This window comes from Spermophilus citellus, assembly GCF_964194105.1.
Source record: "Spermophilus citellus genome assembly, chromosome: 4".
In the NCBI taxonomy this organism is placed as follows: domain Eukaryota; kingdom Metazoa; phylum Chordata; class Mammalia; order Rodentia; family Sciuridae; genus Spermophilus; species Spermophilus citellus.
The window spans coordinates 129,139,505-129,159,119 of record NC_138185.1 but is presented as its reverse complement, the minus strand read 5'-3'; the positions used below and the strand labels follow the sequence as shown (position 1 = coordinate 129,159,119).

The 19,615-nt window shown below is 36.9% G+C and overlaps 1 protein-coding gene across 3 annotated transcripts in view; it reads right to left on the bottom strand.

The window, feature by feature from the left end:
- TRPM7 (transient receptor potential cation channel subfamily M member 7) overlaps window positions 1-18,745 on the bottom strand; it is a 99,225-nt gene extending 80,480 nt beyond the window's left edge. For all 3 annotated transcript variants that reach the window (XM_081290673.1, XM_081290674.1, XM_081290675.1), the window contains exons 1-2: window positions 18,613-18,745; window positions 83-162 (exon numbers count right to left, since the gene is read on the bottom strand). In XM_081290673.1, the coding sequence (XP_081146799.1) occupies window positions 83-162; window positions 18,613-18,615 (83 nt within the window). In that variant the 5' untranslated portion in view covers window positions 18,616-18,745. The remainder of the gene's footprint in view (window positions 1-82; window positions 163-18,612) is intronic.
- Between the last annotated feature and the right edge of the window lie 870 nt (window positions 18,746-19,615).

Here is a 19,615-nt window from a genome sequence, read left to right as displayed (position 1 = left end):
ATTTTTGTTTTCAAAAATAAATAGCAATATAATTCATATCTAAATTCCTAGAAGATCCCAAAAGAAACAAAGGTATGCTTACCTGTGAGGGTCCTTGGAACTTGGTATAATGTATACACATTCCCTCTTGGTCAAAGTGCTTTCTATCCAGGATTTCTGGGACTAAAGTTTTAAAGGAAGGTTTGTAAATTAACCCATTAATACAAGAAAGAAATAATTCCATAACAAATACACAAAAATATATTTCTATACTATTTAATTGTTTTAATCCACTAAATAGTATACTCTTACTAATGATAGCACACTTAAAACATTAGAATAATTCCATTTAAATCCAATGTAATTTAACAGTGCAGTGCTGAAGTGAGATTTTGACTGAGCCAAAAACTCCAGAAGGACCAGTGTGATCCTGGGATATGGACCATTTATAAACAATTAAGTGACTGTCAGATTGAAGGATTTTTTGAGGTGTTAGGGATCAAACCCAGGGCCTCCCACATGCTAGGCAAGTGCTCTAACCCTGAATTATATCTCCAGCCCTTTTTATTTTATTTAGAGATAGGTTCTTGCTCAAAAGCATAGGCTCACTGTCAGATTTAATTTAAAAACAAGGCCCAGCTAAGATACTAGGTATTTCTAAAACAAATATCTAAATCATAAAAGCATGTAACAGTTAATGGCACAGGGATAGAAAAGACATAAAGCAAAATTCTAAACAAAAGAAAGATAATATTTTTTTAAAAGATGCTAAACATCAATAGGGACAGAATGGGTTATTACAAGATTACAAATATTCAGTCTACCAAAACTGGAAACAAGTAAAATTAAACAAATATAAGAGCCTTAAAATACAGAAAGCAAAAATTCAAGAGTTAGACAAATACAGGATCACAATAGATGATTAACACATTTGTCTTAATTACCAAAAAATCCATTAAACAAACAAAAATCAGGAAAGGTTTAGAAGGTTTTAACAAGCTTATTTCTGCATATAACAAACAAAAGACCCACATTTTTCTCAAGCACACATGAGGCATTTATAAAAATTGATCATGTACTTTACCACAAAGCAAACTTCAATACATTATCAGATAATAGATACCTTTCAGAAAATATTAACTTATCACAGTACAATTAACAAAGTATAAATAAAAAATTTTAATATCTCAGTATCTGAAACTACTTAAATACTTTGCAAATCAAAGAAAAAGATAACTAAAATTTAAAACTCTTAGAAGTGAAGAGTAAAAATACTATGCATTTCAAAATCTGAGCAATGCAGTATAAATGTTGCTTAAGGGGAAATTATAGCCTTAAGGGATTATATTAGAAAACAAAGGCTGAAAGTTATTGAGCTAAGTCCATAATTTTAAAAATATATTGAAAAAATATATTGAAAAAAGGAAAGAGATAAAAAGTAAAAAATAAATGAAATTTAAAAAACAACAAAGCAAGATAAGTGAAGATCAAAGTTCTTAGGTAAAAACTCTATTAAAGTTGAATAAGACAGGGCATAAGCAACAGTAAAAGTGAAAAGATACAATATAAAGAAAGAATAGAAAATAACAGGCCACTATCAACAACATTTAAACACATGTGAAATACACATATCCTAGGGAAAGTATACAGTTCAGAAAAAAAAGGATTATACATACACACAAAGAGAAAGTAGTATACTAGAAAATCTTGAAGAGTTTGCAAGTATTTTTCATACTATATTTTCAATCTTCCCATAAATCTGAAATTAATTTCAACTTTTGAAATTTGATTTTAAAAAAATTTTGAGTTCTTAATGGACCTTTATTTTATTGAGTTATTTTATCTAGTAGTGAGACTCAAACTCAGTGTCTCACACATGCTAAGCAAGTATTCCATCACTGAGCCAGCCACAAGCTCAGTCCTTTTTTTTTTTTTTTAGGAGAGAGAGAGAGAGAATTTTTTAATATTTATTTTTTAGTTTTCAGTGGATACAACATCTTTATTTTATTTTTATGTGGTGCTGAGGATCGAATCCAGTGCCCCGCGCATGCCAGGCGAGTGCGCTACCGCTTGAGCCACATCCCCAGCCCAAGCTCAGTCCTTTAACCTTTTGTTAGTTAGGCTTCTGCCTCAATCCAACTACTGATGACTGATTAGAAAGAATCATCATGATATAAAGTACCACATACTGAGAGTAAGAAAATTTCTACAAAATTAAGTAGATTAATTTCAGGTTTCGTCCTCCTCCTCTAGGCCACCAGGATAGTACAAAAAAGAATTTATTTACTAAATAAATGAAACCTATGAGAAAAGAGATATTCTGGACAAAATTATGATGAATTAAGTTTTGCAGGAGATTTTCTTGAGTCTGCATCAGGCACCCTTTTGATAAATCTTAGAAGTTATCCCCAACATTCTACTTCTGTTTTCAAAATTTTGTGTTTCCTTACTTCAATCAAAATGTCCATTTCCTAGGTAAAAAGTTCTCCTTTATGTAGGCTCACTCAGATAGGAGCAAATTACACCATGATGCTCCAACTATCAAGAAAAAAAGTCAATGGATGCCCTCTAGAACTCAGGTCCCTTAATTAGCAAAATTTTCTATTTGTTGAAGAGCATGTGACGTTGACATAATCTCTCCAGCACCTTCTTACTCTAAAATCTGCTTATTTCCTAAGAAGCTCCTTTTTTACATCCCTTGTCAGGTTGTGGGGGAGATCACTTTAATTTCATTATAATAGAAGTCAATTTGCTCCTGATGTACACATAGCAAACCCAATTTTGATTCAATCCAATTCCCCACCCACTCTATGACTGCATGTACACTGCAGAGAAAACACAATACCTGACTGGTTTCACTTTAAAACTCTTGACCATGAACCTCAAATGCCTTTTAACAATCCCCCACCTGTAGAGAATCAGATGTAACTGCGTTACTATTACTGTCCTTGATGGAGTCTGCCTGCAAACGGATATTCTGTCAAGGTATAGATAAGTAACAGCGGACATGCTTGAAAACGAGGTGTCTGCTGTCCTTGGGAGGGCCTACTTGCAAACGAGAGGCTCCTTCAAGGTTTAGATAAGGTAACAGCGGACATGCTTGAAAACGGAGGTGTCTACTGTCTTTGAGAGGACTTACCTGCAAACGGGATGTTCTGCTAAGTGGGCTAGGAGGGCGCTAAGAGGGGTTCAAGGGGAAGGGAGAGGGCATGGAGTTATAAATGATGGTGGAATGTGATGATCATTATTATCCAAAGTACATGTATGAAGACATAAATTGGTGTGAATATACTATGTACAGAACCAGAGATATGAAAAATTGTGCTCTATATGTGTAATACGAATTGTAATGCATTCCACTGTCATATAAAAATAAAAAAAATTAAAAAGATGGATTAGTGGTCATACTTATTCCTTCATTTTTACTGGCTGCTTTTTCATTAATTAATGAAATGTAGATCTAGATAGTATAAAATAAGATCTGTTTGGACTTTCTCCTTTTACACTATTCAGAGACAACTAGCAAGGACCTCAGTTCAGTCCCAACTGGATTTTAATAAAGAAGCCCATACCTAGACATAATATTGGTGAAACTTTACTACATGAAGATAAAACCAAAAAATAAAAAATAAACCTTAAGGGGGCTGGGGTAGTGGCTCAGAGGTAGAATACTTGCCTAACATGCGTGAGGCACTAGATTCTATCCTCACACCACATAACGTAAAATAAAGACACTGTATCCACCTATAACTAATAAATAAATAATTTTTTAAAAAATAAATAAACCTTAAGGGGCTGGGGTTGTGGCACAGTTTTAGAGCACTCACCTAGCAAGTGCAGGGTGCTGGGTTCGATTCTCAGCACCACATAAAAATAAAATAAAGGTATTATGTCAAGCTACAACTAAAAAACAAAATATTTTTTAAAAAACAAACCTTAAATAGTTAATTTAGAATAAGTCAAGAGCTAAGGTATTCCATATGTGCTCTTCAGTTTCAGCTGTAAGTTACATGTAAAACACCTTAAGCCTTATGCTGCTTTCATACATGTAAAATTTCTGAATATAGTGTTTGTTTATAAACTGCTTTATGCAACAAATGAAGGTCCTGGGACTACAAAAGCCCACTAGAGAATCTTTTCGGGCTCAATCAAGAACAATGACTCCCAAAATACCATAGGCTGCCCTTGGTATAGCCTCTTAGAAAAAGAGATTAAGGGTCAAAGATTGCCAACAATACAGGAAATGTTCTTCTTTGTCTCACTGTGGCACATGGTGGCACATTTCTGTAATCCCAGTGACTAAGGAGGATGAGATAAGCAGGATAACCACTTTGAAGCCAGCCTAGCAACTTAACAAGACCCTGTCTCAAAAAAAAAAAAAAAAAAAAAAAACAATAATAATAATAATAATGGTACAGTGTCCCTGGGTTCAATTCCCAATACTGCAAAAAATGAAAGAAAAAATTCCTCTTTGGTAAGAGTTCTTGGATCAACCATGTAGCAGACCACTTGAGTTCAAGGTGACAAGATACACATTGAGTAGATAAGTACAGATTTACCCTTGCCTCATGACCACCAAAAACCATTATTATGAATACCATAGAACAGTATTCAACCTTTAAAAAAGAAAGAGAGAAAGAAATACAAAATAGGGCTAGATGTGCCTCAGGGGTCGAGTGCCCTTGAGTTTAAAACCCAGTAAATCCACCCCCAAGTTCCCAAAAAAGAAGAGATCCTGCCATTTACAACAACATGAATGAAACTATAAAGCCATTATCTCTTCTAACAACCTAAAAGATTCCAAAGGTCACTGCAAGAGATAAGTCCAATTACAGGACTCACTGCACACAGGGAAATCTAAAGTCTCCTTTATTACTAGATATTTAGTTTCCCAATTCACAAACAGTTTACCCACAAGCAACATTAAAACTGTTGTCTAAAATCATAGTTGACACTAATATATCCTTTCAAAGTTGTCAAAGAATAGAGTGTTAATCAAAGGTCAGTTAGTTTTGTTAACCCTTTGCTCAAAGTGAATATAACAAGAAAATAATTAGCAGATACAATATGGTTATCAGGCATTGTTCTAAACATTTTATGTGCATTTATATGCCTTTACTCATTCTGTGCTCACAATCCTATGAAGTAGATGCTACTAATACTCCCACATTAAAGATAAGACTTAGTTAGACACAGAATTTAGAAAACTGTCCAAAGCCACACAGTTAATAGAATAGTTTGTCCTAACTTTTAAGAGATATTTAAAATAAGCATTTCAAAATCACTTGAAGATATGCTTTAAATATACCACCTTTCTTACATCTTTTCTTAAATTGATGGGTAGAAATAGAATTACTTTCAAAACGAAAATTCTAAAGTGATCACTCTCTATATAACTTTCTGAACACAGAAATACAAAAAAGAACAGAATGGCTAACATACTTTCCTAAACAGTAGTGTTAAATACCAACAACTGCTAACCAGCATTAAGCCTTTCTCCTTTTCTGCCTCTCAGCAATTATCTGCCTGAGCATCTCTGACTGCAATTACTCAAGCTAGGGTGGACATAGGTATGGGGAAATTTAATCAACAGACTTCAAAAATAGACTAATACCAGTAAATCACAGGTTCTAAATAGTAGCTTGCAAACTTCTGAATATTAATTAATTGAAAAATTCATTCCAATTATCCAATGAATCAGACACACATTTTTCATAATTAATATCTTCCTACTAACAGTAAATAAAAATATTTTCATTGACATTTTCACTTAAGACAGAGTTATATAGCAGAGAAAAATAAATTCCAAGTAGTATTTGACATAAAAATAATCAGAGTTCTCTTTATAAAGATTAGTGTGGGGCTGGGGATGTGGCTCAAGCGGTAGTGCGCTCGCCTGGCATGCGATCCTCAGCACCACATACAAAGATGGTGTGTCCACCAAAAACTAAAAAATAATAAAATATTTTTTAAAAAAAGATTAGTGTGTAAGGAGACAACTAAAAGAATAGTTTCTAATGAGCAAATCCATCCAAAATTTTAGCAAAACTATTTGCTAAGTCACTTAAATTATGTCACTCTCATGACCACAAATTTTTACTAAATTTTGTGCCCTCAAGGATATACAACTTTAGCAAGTTTAAGACCCTCTCCTACCACTCCTTCTACTTTATACATCAGTTTTGTATATTTCAAGAATTTACTGTCTCAGTGTATATAATGGCCAAATGTAAATCTATTCCCCCCACACATAGTATTTTCTTCCTTCACTAGTTACATTAGGACTTCATATACCCAATATTCACACATCCCAGCTGAAAGATGTAAATCCCACCCAATGATAAATTAGTTTTATGGTTTCTGAAATTCTAAGTTTCTGTTCTGCCATTAGTTACCCAATCCATCCTGGATTACAAACACATACATAAATTTTTAATTTTCTATTTTTTTCTTCTTTTGCTAGGGTGCATTACTGAATTATACCAAGAGGTGGCAAACTACAAACACAAATCTGAAAATTCCTAAACTTCTATGTTCCAAGTAATGTAAAAACTAACTACAGGTTGAATATCCCTTATCCAAAATGCATGGGACCATACATGTCTTGAATTTTTGCATTTTTTTTCAGATTTTAGAATATGTGCATATACATAAAAAGATATCTTAGAGAGCAAATCCAAGTCTAAACAAAAAATTTATTTGTGTTCCGCAGATACCTTAGGCACACAGAGTAAAGGCATTTTATAAACTATATCTAGTATGCCTGCATTTTGACTGTGACTTAAGTCAAGTGTGAAATTTTCCAATTGTGTTATATCGACCTTTAAAAAGTTTTGAGTTCTGGGGCTAGGGACATAGCTCTGTGAGAAAGCAATTGCCTATCAGGCATAATGCCATGGGTTTGATCCCCAGCACTGAAGAAAAAAATGAAAAAAAGAAGAGTTTGGGGTTTCGGAGCATATAAGATTTCTAAATTAGGCATGCTCAACCTGAACATCCACAGAATGTTAGCACAGGAAGGAATCTTAAAGATTTCTTCTGATCTTCAGTGGTTAAAGAGTACAGTTTCTAGAGCTGGATTAATCTGAGTTATCATCTCTATTGTTTACTTATGTGTGCAACCTTGCACAAGTTTCTGAACTGTTTCCCTACCTGTAAAATACACCAGTATCTTCCTCACAATACCCAGAAGATTAAACAAAATAATCAGTACAAAATGGCACATAGTTAAATTCTGACCATGCTGATTATCACTTAAAATTCCATAATTTAGCCAGGTGTGGTGGTGCACACCTGTAATCCCAGCAGCTTGGGAGGCTGAGGCAGGAGAATCAAAAGTTCAAAGCCAGCCTCAGCAACTTAGTGAGGCCCTAAAAACTCAGCAAGACCCTGTATCAAAATAAGAACATAAGGCTGGGATTGTGTCTCAGTGGTAGAGCACTTGCCTAGCACATGTGAGGCCCTGGGTTCAATTCTCAGCACCATGTATAAATAAATAAAATAAATGCCCAATGACAACTAAAAAAATAAAAACATGAAAAGGGCTGGGGATGTGGCCCAGTGCTTAACTCCCCGGGTTTAATCCCTGTACATACACACATATACACACACACACACACAAAATCCATAAATTATAAATTTTTCATAGCAGTCTACCAACAATAAGGGGCACACATACAATAAATAAACCTTCTAACCACATCCTATACTCCAAACAATTTAATACTAGCACATCCTTCTACTGTGCAGATGCTGCTAGCAAAAGCTGAGGGAAAAAAATTAAGATTCCTAAAAAAATTATACTTCAAGGTAACGTGGAAATTGATCTATTTTTTACAGCCAAATACATTCTATGATTCTATGTATTAAAATGAGAAAGGAGCTTGCAGCTATGAAGGGATTAGATTAATCAACATCCCCAGAACTCTATAGACAAAAGGTAAGGAGAATAACTACTTAATGGCACTGAAAGCAAGAAGCAACTAGACAGAGTCTATACCTGGAAAAAAGGAACAAATCTGAGTGAATTTCCAGATTTTGAAGGCTTTTTGCCTGAAGATAGTCTAATGTATTCCTAATTAATACCTAAAATGCTAATAAAAATTTTGGAGTCTTACTGATCTGAATAACCAGAATATTAAGTTCATGCTGATAAAAGCAACTAAAAAGTGATGGGAAATTTTCTGCAAAGGAGTCACAGAAACAAAAGCTTTGGCTGGCCAATTTAGTACATATACATGGGGCAGACCCAAGCATTCAGCTAAATAAAATAACTCAATAGATATTTCTGCTGCCCACTATAGGAAAAACAGAATTTGGAGTTCAGGTATAGTCAAGTTAATCAATGACTATCCTAGTCTGCTTGGACTACAATGCATTTGCTTAAAAAAATTAAATGACACTAAAGACTTAGAAATTGAGTTGAGATAAATTTGTACATGGATCAATATGCCTGAAAGGATGACACAAATAATGAAAGATAAAAATAAGGTTTACCTAAATCAAAACACTAAAACACACTGTCATTCTCTGACTTCTCCTATCAGAGTTCAATTCATTTGATTCTTCTCTCACTCTTATGGGCCTAACTATAGAATTCCACTTAGTCTTAACTGGATGTGAACCCTATGAGAGAGTTTTTAAGGTATTATGAAAAAGAATCTGCAGAATGACAGTTAGCAGAAAAATTATATATATTAGCAGGGCACAGTGGCACACACTTGTAATCCCAGCTACTCAAGAGGCTATGAGGCATGAGGATCAAAAGTTCAAGGTTAGGGGCTGGGGTTGTGGCTCAGTGCTTGCCTAGCACATGAGGAGTGCTAGGCTCGACCCTCAGCACCACATTAAAAAAAAAAAAAAAAAAAAAAAAGATAATGTGTCCAACTAAAAAACAAAAAACAAGCAAACAAAAAAGTCAAGGCTAGCCTCAGCAACTTAGTAAGACCCTATCTCAAAATAAAAAATGAAAAAGACTGGAGATGTAGCTCCATGGTTAAAGCACCCCTGAGCTCAATCCCCAGGGGAGAAGGGGGAGTTGTATATACCAAAGAAACTAAACTGAATCAAATCCAGACCATGACTTTCTTGTAAAAAGGCTCCTACACCTATTTTCTGTTCACTTTGCTTTTCTTACTGATTTCTCCAAGGAATTGCTACTCTGATTGTTTATAGTCCAATAATGCCCCAGATTTGTGGGGTATAAAATGTATGATAAAAAGAACCATGAGCAGTTGCTGTTATGCCATACAGTGGGCTCCAAGATATGAAATAATTAAGTCTGGGAATAACTACATCTACAAAGTAATCAACCTCAATTTAGCCCAAACAATAATAATTTTTCCTCAGTTAGTCAACAGAAAATCTTGCCTAAAATAATTCATTCTAACATGAAAAAATTATTAGGAGAATGAAAAGGAATTAAAAACATCTTTTAGGATAAAAAGCTAAGTATAATGGCAGAAAAAAAAATCAAACATTTTAAATTTCTTATACTAAGTCAATAAATTTTGCCTATACATGTAAGATTGCTAAAAATCAAAACAAATAGTTGCAGGAAAACAAATTTATTTAGAAACAAATCCACATTTAAGGAAACTTGGTGATGGAGACAGCAAAATAAATCAGTGAAAATATGAACTGCTCCAATATATGTACATGAACCACCACACTAATGTTTTAAAAAAATTTTTAGTTGTAATTGGACACGATATCTTTATTTTATTTTTATGTGGTGCTGAGTATCGAACCCAGGGTCTCGCACATGCTAGGAGAGCGCTCTACCACTGAGCCACAATCTCAGCCCCACCACACTAAATTTTTAAAAAATTAGTACCAGATGGATTAAAGTCAAAATATGAAAAGCGAAACTTTAAAACTTCTACTAAAAAAAAAAAAAAGACGAAGAACTTTATGGCCAAAAATCACATAAAGAAAATACTGATATATGATCACACTAAAATATAGAATCAGGGTTAAGAATGGTGATACATGTCTGCAGTCACCGCTGCTCAGGAGATTGAAGCAGGAGGATCCCAAATTCCATGCAACCCTTGGCAATTTAGTAAGACTCTGTAAAAAAAAAAAAAAGTGCTGGTGTTGAAGCTCAGTGGAAAAGGAATCCTGCATTCGATTTCCAGTATTGCATTAAGAAAAAAAAGAAATTTAAAAACTAAGGAATAGGGACATCACTAGATGGTAGAGTGCCAGCTTAGTAGGTATAAGGCCTTGGGTGTAATATCCCGCACCATGGGGGGGGGGGTAACGACACGGATGCGACGACAGTGAGCATCAACAACCCAAATAAATTAACAAATTTACCAAAAAAAGTTAAAAAAAGGGAAAACTTAGAGAGATGTACAGTTCATAAAACAAAAAAGTTAGCATTGGGGTATAAAATAGAAAACTGAAAAAGGTTAGGAAAAGGGGAGGTAACCATAGCCAAACTAAGTATGACAGTTATGTCTACAAAAGTGGAAAATATAATGGGATTTTAACACAGGAAATTTCAATTTTATATATACTATTTCATTTCTTAAATTTCTATGTGAGTTATATTTTTTTTTTAAAGAGTGACAGAGAGAGAGAGAGAGAGAGAGAGAGAGAGAGTTTTTTAATCTTTATTTTTTAGTTTTCGGCTGGCACAACATCTTTGTTTGTATGTGGTGCTGAGAATCGAACCCGGGCCGCACGCATGCCAGGCGAGCGCGCTACCACTTGAGCCACATCCCCAGCCCGTGAGTTATATTATAATCTGCCCATTGTTTATTTATATATCTGAATTCCCTAATAAAAAGCAACTACCAGGCCTAGAGTTGTAGCTCAGTGGTAAACACTTGCCTAGCATATTTAAGGCACTGGGTTTAATCCTCAGCACCACATAAAAACAAATATATAAAATAAAGGTATTTGTCCATCTACAACTAAATACATATTTTTAAAAAACCAACCACCAAAAAACTCAATTATATATGTTTACTTTTAAATATTATGGAATGGAAGTCAAATGATACAATTTAAATTCATTTTGTTCCTGGCTCCTGGTTGTTTACTTTTAAATATTATGGAATGGAAGTCAAATGATACAATTTAAATTCATTCTGTTCCTGGCTCCTGGTTCCCTGATAAAATGAGTTTTTCCCCCCCTGCCAAAGCAATAAAATCTATTGAACTAAATGGATCAACAGCCACCAAAAATTTTCAGGTGATAACACGAAAATATTAGGGCAATCTCTATTTAAAAACTTGGATCTCCATACAGTCAATAAAGCAATATCAACCCAGTATCTATTCCTGCCATGTGATGATACTTTACTGATACATTAATGGACAGGTTTTCACAGTTTCAAATGAAGAATTCTATCCTTACAGAAATCTATTTAGTTAATGACTTCCAATCTACAAATGATTCCCTCAACTAGTAAGCCTACACTTTAACAAAACAAAATGTATATAACTAAGTTGCAAATAATCTATCCTAAGAACATATATACTCCTGAATATTAAGATGCACCCCAAGTTTATATAGTTTGGCAGTTCAACACCCAGTCTGACACTTATTAGCTTTGTGACCTTAGTAAATAATGGGGGATAGTGTCAACTTCTTAGAATATTCTTGAGGGGACAAAAGGTTTGGCTTAAGGCCCTGGGTTTGATCCCCAGGACCATACACACACACACACACACACACACACACACACACACACGGAATTCTCTTGAAGGATTGATATATGTAAAGCATTTAGAACAAAGACCATAGTTAAATGCTAATACCTGTGAGCTAATCCTATAAAAATTTATCTAAGGCCTACTATATACTTTTCTTGTACAAGAGTGCCTTTTGTATATTGTATATGGTAAATTATATTCTTAAAGAAAGACTATGGATTCATATACTGAAGAGTAAGGTCAAGCTTTGTAAGTCTAATTAATGTTTCTCTAGTCTCCTTATAATAAAGAATCTGCTTCTAGCTGGTGCAGTGGCACATGCCTGTAATCCCAGAGGCTCAGGAGGCTGAGGCATGAGGATCAAGAGTTCAAAGCCAGCCTCAGCAAAAGTGAGGTGCTAAGCAACTCAGTGAGACCCTATCTCTAAATAATATATAAAACAAGACTGGGGATGTGGCTCAGTGGTCGAGTGCCCTGAGTTGGATCTCCAGTACCCCTCATCCCCAAAATCTGCTTCTTGGATCTTTCCTTCTATCATTTCTAGTATGCTACCAAGTTGTCAGAGAAAAAGAGGTAAATAAGCCTGTTAAATTTCACTTTGCACACACTTTTCAACCACTGAACCTGGTTCTCAAGGTTGTTAGGCTCCTCATATGGTTTGGCTCAAGAGCTTTTTCTTACTTTGCATTAGGAGCTGGGTTTCCAAAGGCTAAGGTTTCCTAAAAGTATGGCAGGTGCATAGTTAACATGTTATGTTATTAACATGTCTACATGATAACAGGAAAGACAAAGAGTGAGGTCAAGTAGAAGTAAAATCATCATATGTAGACAGAGAAGTTAACAGTGATGCTCATCAACAATCCTGACTTCAAGCCAGGCATTGTGGTGCACATCTGCAGTGAGGCTATTTGGAAGGCTGAAGCAGGAGGAATACTTGAGCCCAGAAGTTTGAGGCCACATAGTGAAACCCTTTCTTAAAACTGAAGGGGGGGGGGGCGGGGGGAAGACGGAGGTGATACTGTGACCTGGCAAAGACACTTAGGTCAAGAGACAAGTCTAACAACCTCAAAGAACTGCTTGCCTCCACATACCAAAATTCTTTAATAGGATTCTAAAATTTCTAAGTGATAGAAAAGTAAACACAATTCACCAAAAACAGGTTAAACAGATTCAGAACAATTTTTAATTCCAAATGAACTGAACCAAGACTTAATAAAATCTCTAAAAGTGTTACTTTAGAGTCAATCATTTTTATAAGATAAACTAGAAGAGGTCCAATTCTCCAAGTCAAACACTTCAGTCAGATTCAAATAACTGCAAAGAGCCTTCTAAAAATCCCTCCATTATTGCCATATCAATCCACACTCCACTCATTCCAAACTACATATGGTAGTTTTATATTAAAGCTCCCAGAAGAAGTAAGAAGTGATACCCATCTAAGTTCTTTTCATGGGTTCACATAAATGACGGTTAAAATCCCTATAGTCAGGGGCTGGGGATGTGGCTCAAGCGGTAGCGCGCTCGCCTGGCATGTGTGCAGCCCGGGTTCGATCCTCAGCACCACATACCAACAAAGATGTTGTGTCCACCGAGAACTAAAAAAAAATAAATATTAAAAAATTCTCTCTCTCTCTCTCTCCTCTCTCACTCTCTCTTTTAAAAAAAAAAAGTCCCTATAGTCAAATGATACTTATAACCTACACTAATCTCAAACATTTTAAATTTTGGTCCCACTTAAGTTTGGTCAAATTTAAAACAGATAATTAGTGGGGAATCATTTAAGAAAAAAAAAAAAAAGAGTGAGCAACTTATATGCTGAAAAGTTCCTCAAAGAAAAAGGTAAAAGAGGACACAAAATTGAAATAATGTACAGCTGGCAAAAATTAATGTCTCCTACTGAAAGCATTATGTGAATGACTGAAGAGATCTTCACAACTGAGAGAATAGGTGGTGAACAATAAGAATCTACCAATCTAAAAAATTAAGGAAAAAAAAAAAGGACTGGGGTTCAATGATAGAGGGTTTGCCTAACTTTGGGTACAATCCCTAGCTCAGGGGGGAAAAAAAGTGCCTCTTAATATGATGCAGTAGAAAGTACAGAATACTATTTATTAAACCTATTAAGTAATCTTGCCAAAATATGAAACTAGAATCTGATCAAGTCTTGAGATTTACCAACAGTTCATAGTAAATACAGAGAAGAAACATGCTGCATGACACTACGGGGATGCATTCAAGAAAATCCAAAGTGTGGGAAATTTTATAAGGCAAATAATTATTCTGTTAAATGACAAATGACAAGACCAAAACAAAAAAGGGGTACCAGTGACTGAAAGAGTTATCAACCAAATGCTGAGTGTAGAATTCTCAATCCTGAATGAAACATATCAAGGGAATAAAACATGAGATAGTCAGGGATATTCATTGATTGTTCAACAATCCTAAGGAATTATTACTTTTTAGGCAAGCAAATGGTACTGTGGTTAGGAGTCCCTGTCTTCTTAGGTATACACACAATGAAGTATTTATAAATGACATGTTTATGATTTCCTTTAAAATTATCTAGTTGAGATGGGTATAGTGGAACATGCCTATAATCCCAGCAATTTAGGAGGCTGAGGCAGGAGGATAACAAGTTCGAGGTCACCTTGGGCAACTCAGCAAGATCCTATCTCAAAATAAAAACTAAAATGGGATGGGGATGTGGCTCAGTAGTACAGTGCCCCTGGGTTCCATCACCAATGCCACCAAACAAAAAACTATCCAGTTAAGGAGGAAAAGGAGGGATAATATAACAAACAAAAGTCACATGCCTCTAACAGTTGAAACTTGTCAAAGGATTCACGGTGGTTTGTTTTACTATATACACAATCTTTATGTTTAAAATCTCCCATGTTAGAATGTTAGAAAATCAGAGAATTAAATCAAAATATCTGTAATTGGTAGGGCTCTCCAACTTAAATTTCATAAGTGCTTGATTCAATAGTCCATTTTAAAAAAAATTTACTTGTATTATTTTAAGTACTGTTTTCAACTATAATATCTACATCCTTTAAGTAATAACTTCAATTATTAAATGTTTTCATTTTATGGCTGATTACTATGAACATTATACCCACAAATTAGAGAGATTATTCCACAAAAGTGACCAACTTCTCTTAACTCCTGAAGGGCAAAATCTCTTCCTTCTTTCTTCTACCAATTATTTCAGGCCCTCAATATTTTAAGAGTCTTAAAATTGCCTCCTCTATGAGTGTCTTTTACGTTCATCAATTCATCCTCCATAGTGTTGACTAAAGCGGCAACATTTTTTTAAAAATCCAGAAAAAAAATCCAAAACCCTATGCATGATACATATCACCTTCAGAAATCTGGTCTTGCCTATCTGTAATAGCATTACCGGTACCCCACATCTTCCCTTACTTCACTCATGTACAGTTTTGTACAAGAGTTCCCAGAAAAAATAATAATAATAAGGATGCTCTGCTCTTATAAAGGTCAGTTTTCTGACACATCTATTTTTAGGTTAATTTCTACTTTTTATTAACTCTCTACCACTAGTTCCTTTTGCAAGTGTACTCAGACTTTTCCTTTCCCTGATTCCCTGTCCCAGTAATTCAAGCAAAAGTATCATATTCTTTTGTTTTTGCATATTTATATTGCCTTTCAAGATAACTAAGTATCACAATACCTGAAACATAGTAGATACTAAATACATGCTTTATGAAGTAATGATCCATCTTCCATCAGACAACAAGTTGATCTTTTACAAATTTCTAGAATGTAAGCTGTTTAAAAGTAGTCTTGTCTAACATATCTTTCCCACTCCAGTGCCTTTCACAGTGTTTGGACTATATTATTAAATAAGTGATTTGTTGCCAACTGAATAAAACAAAAATTGGGAGTTAGTTTTCCACAAAATCTGATTCCACTCCAGTTTTGTTGTTGTTTGTGGTACTGGGAATTTAACCCAGGGCTTCACACATGTTAAGCAAGCACTATAGATACTAAGCTACATCTCCAATCCCCCAACTTTTAAAAAACTTTAAGTCAGGGTCCTACTATCATTGTCTAGGCCAGCCTGGAACTTGTGATCCTCCTGCCTCAGCTTCCCAAGTAGCTGGGATTGTAGGTGTGCACGTGCACCACCACTCCCAACTTCTACTCCATTTTTTCCAACTTGTGTTTCTTGGTATTTTGTTTGTTTTCTATTGTTGTTCAGTCAGTTGGCTTTTTAAAACCCAGAAAACATTTTTTATGTATTTTTTTAATTTATAAGTGACAGCAGAATGCATTACAATTCTTATCACACATATACAGCACAATTTTTTTTATCTCTGGTTGCATACATAGTATATTCACACCAATTCATGTCTTCATACATGTACTTTGGATAGTAATTATAATCACATTCCACCATCATTAATTACCCCATGCATCTTCCCTTCCCCTCCAACCCCTCTGTCCTATCTAGAGTTCATCTATTCCTCCCATGCTCCTTCTCCCTATCCTATTATGAATCAGCCTCCTTATATCAAAGAAAACATTTGGCATTTGATTTCTGGGGATTGACTAACTTCTCTTAGTATTATCTTCTCTAACTCCACCCATTTACCTGCAAACGCCATGATTTTATTCTCTTTTATTGCTGAGTAATATTCCATTGTGTATATATGCCACATTTTTAATCTACTCATCTATTGAAGGGCATCTAAGTTGGTAAAACCCAGAAAATATTTATACAATTTCTTTTGGTGTCCAAGTAGAAACTGATTACCAGAAGCAAATGCCTTAAATAACTGTTTAGAATTATACATTGTAGGTACAATGTATTTAGTGGACTTTTACATTCAAGTGTTGATCAAAAAGTTGAGGAAGCTAAACAAATTATCATCATTGAATAAAGAATCCCAGTTTGAGGTTATCCTCAGGTTCCATCCTAACTTAACTGGAAACAGTACCAAAAATCCCATAATTCAACCACACCCTGTGGCTCAAGCCTGTAATCCCAGCAGCTGGGAGGCTGAGGCAGGAGTATCATGAGTTCAAAGCCAGGCCCTAGGCAACTCAGTGGTTCAGTACCCTGAGTTTAATCCCCAGAACCACTCCCCACCCAAAAAATTCCATAACTCAATAGCAGTCAAGACTTAAGTAGTGTAAAAAATAAAATCAAATTCAATTTAAATTTTAAAGTGAGACTGTTTTCCCTGCAGAATCAATAGGTTTATTAACAGCATGTTCAACCAATACTAACTTCATACTATGTGCCATATATGTTGAATAATCTATGTAAACAAATCATTTGGGGGAGCTTATCTGCTAATAAAAAGAACCTAAACAGAAAGGCAAGAGAAACAGGAGAAACTAGGAGACCACATCTTAGTTTCTGAAGGCTAAGTTTTGAAGTACATAGGTAGCAAGATATTAATGTGAAAGACTGGATTTAAGGGGCTGGGGTTGTGGCTCAAGTGGCAGCGTGCTCACATGGCATGTGTGAGACACTGGGTTGGATCCTCAGCACCACATAAAAATAAGATATTGTGTCCACCTAAAACTAAAAAATAAATTATAAGTCTTTCAGAAAACAATGAATGGCTTTGTAGATGAAGCATCTTCATTTCTATTTTCTAACATATCTTGAATACACGAAATATTTTAAAATACTAAGCTAATAGGTTCAAATCTGTGCTATTTACCATCTAAAAAAGAAAACTAGATATGTCACTTAATAATATTAACAACTTGCTATTTTTAAACAAGTCCCTTTGATTCAACTCTCTCCCTAAAAGACTCCCTTAAATCCTTTGAAGTAATAAATTCAAAATTTTAGTTCAGGTAAAGAGATTTAAACCCTTCTTTTAAGAAACAGGAAAAGGGTGAGATGACGTTTTTATTGGCTTTACACTATCAAAGACGGTGGAACATAGTGAAAGACGCACTATTTGTTCACAGTAGAACTAAACTCGTGCTATAAGCAAAAACCTGGTTTAACTTTGATAAGCCACTTGAAATTTGCTGCTAGAGCAAAGAAAACCTGCCAGACTTCAGCAGAGAAAGAACTGTTTGCATAAAGCCTATCAAGTTAAAACAACTGACCAGAAATCCCTATCCTGCTGTTTAAGTCCCTCATCTGAAAGACTTTCTTTGTAAGAAATCTTCGAATTCGGTTCCTGGTCTTAACAAAAAAGCTTTATCAAAAGCTACAATGCACCGCCTGCCTCTCTCCATCCCTCCACTATGCCCCTTCAGCCTAGACCCCTCTCTAGGGCAACAGATGAGATAGTTCAACTTAAATCCTAACAGCACACTGCCTCAGTACCCACAGTAGCGTTCCCCACTCTGGAGACCTTTAATTCTTGCTAAAGAATATTTTACGCCAAACGTACAGTCAACAGCGTCAACCCTCGGGCTCCAAAATACAAAATGTACCTGTAGAGTATCCACTGCACAGCAAACTAGGCACAGCTCCAAACTCGTGTCTTCTACCCTTTTTGTTCCCTCCCAGCCCTCCCTCCTTTTCCATGTTGAACTTTAGCAGAGCTTTTGGCTCCCTTATCTGCCAGCAACTGGCGCCAGGAGGACCGCGCTCCCCGGAGATGCGGAGCTTGGCGGCAGACCGCTGCGTCAGGCGCGCTGCGGCCGCTGAGCTCACTCCAGCTCAGAGCCGCTCAGAGCAGCTCAGAGCGGCCAGGTAGTCCCCGGATCGCGCCTCTGTCGCCTCGAGAGGCTCTCGCGGGAGCCGGCCTCACCTCAGGGGATTCCCTCGATGAGAAGTCGCGCCAGACCTTGCTACCTTGCCTCCCGCCCCTCACCCTCGAACGAACAACACAGCAGTCCCGCCTGGGCAACTCCGAAGCCTCGCGGCAATTCGAGGGTCCTTCGCCCCAGGGAATGCGGCTCCCCCACACACTTGCCCGCCAGGTCCTTCCCTTCCCTTCCCCACCCGGGCCTGAGTGGGTCTAGTACCATTCTCCTCACGGGGCAGACTCCGGAAGGGCAGCAACTCCACCTCCTCCTCCTCCGCGGCCTGTAGCCATCTATCGGGAAGCGTCTCCGGAGGCGGCAGCAGAGGCCGCCGGACAAGGACAGCCCAGGGAAACCTTCTCAGAACTAACTCAGCTCCAGCGCTAGCAGCAGAAGTCGAGTCTTTCATAATTGTGCGACCAACTCCGCCGGATGACTGGCCACAGGGACGCGCCCGCGCCCGCCTCCGCCGGCGACGGGGCTGAAGACAGACCACGTGAGGGGCGCGTCGTGTGCGTCGCCGCCCGCGGGTCGGGTCACGTGAAGGGCGGCGCGCTCCCGCGTTCCCAGGCCCCCTCCCTGCGCGGAGCGCGCGCGCCGGGCGCGAGCACCGTCAGCCTCACAGCCCGTGGTCTCCTGGCTCCGGGAGCTTTGCTCCCTAGCTCTCCAGTAGGTGCGTCGGCGGGTCTGCCCTAGCTCCCGGGTTGGAATTTGAGGAAGCAGATTAAGGTTCCAGGCCTCCCCGGGATCCAACCTGGAGCTGCGGAGTGGTGTCACCTCCAGGAACCCACCTGGCTTCTGCCTGCACGCTCAAGCAAACTAAAGCTTCCCGAACCCCTCTCTATGCCTCAGAAAAGGTCAAGGTTTCAGATACTACTTTCTCCTCGTCCAAAATGCAAAATCATCTTTCCCTAAATCACATTCTTTCTCTAGATTTCCCTATTTCTGCCTATAAGAATTTTTTCGGGGATTAATTATGGGGCCATCCGTTTCTCTCCCAAAGATATCACCCACAGACATGCATGCACCACACACCTTCTCAAGCAGAGACTGTAGGTCGTTACCCGGTCTGATACAAGCCTGTCTTTCCATTTCCTTTGCTATCTCACCAGTCTGCTTTGGTTATTATTGATCGCTTACTAAATGCTATTCTTCCCTATCCACTAGGAAGACCACAATCAGTTTAATTTCCTTAAAACTGCTTTACACACTTCGACTTTCTGCT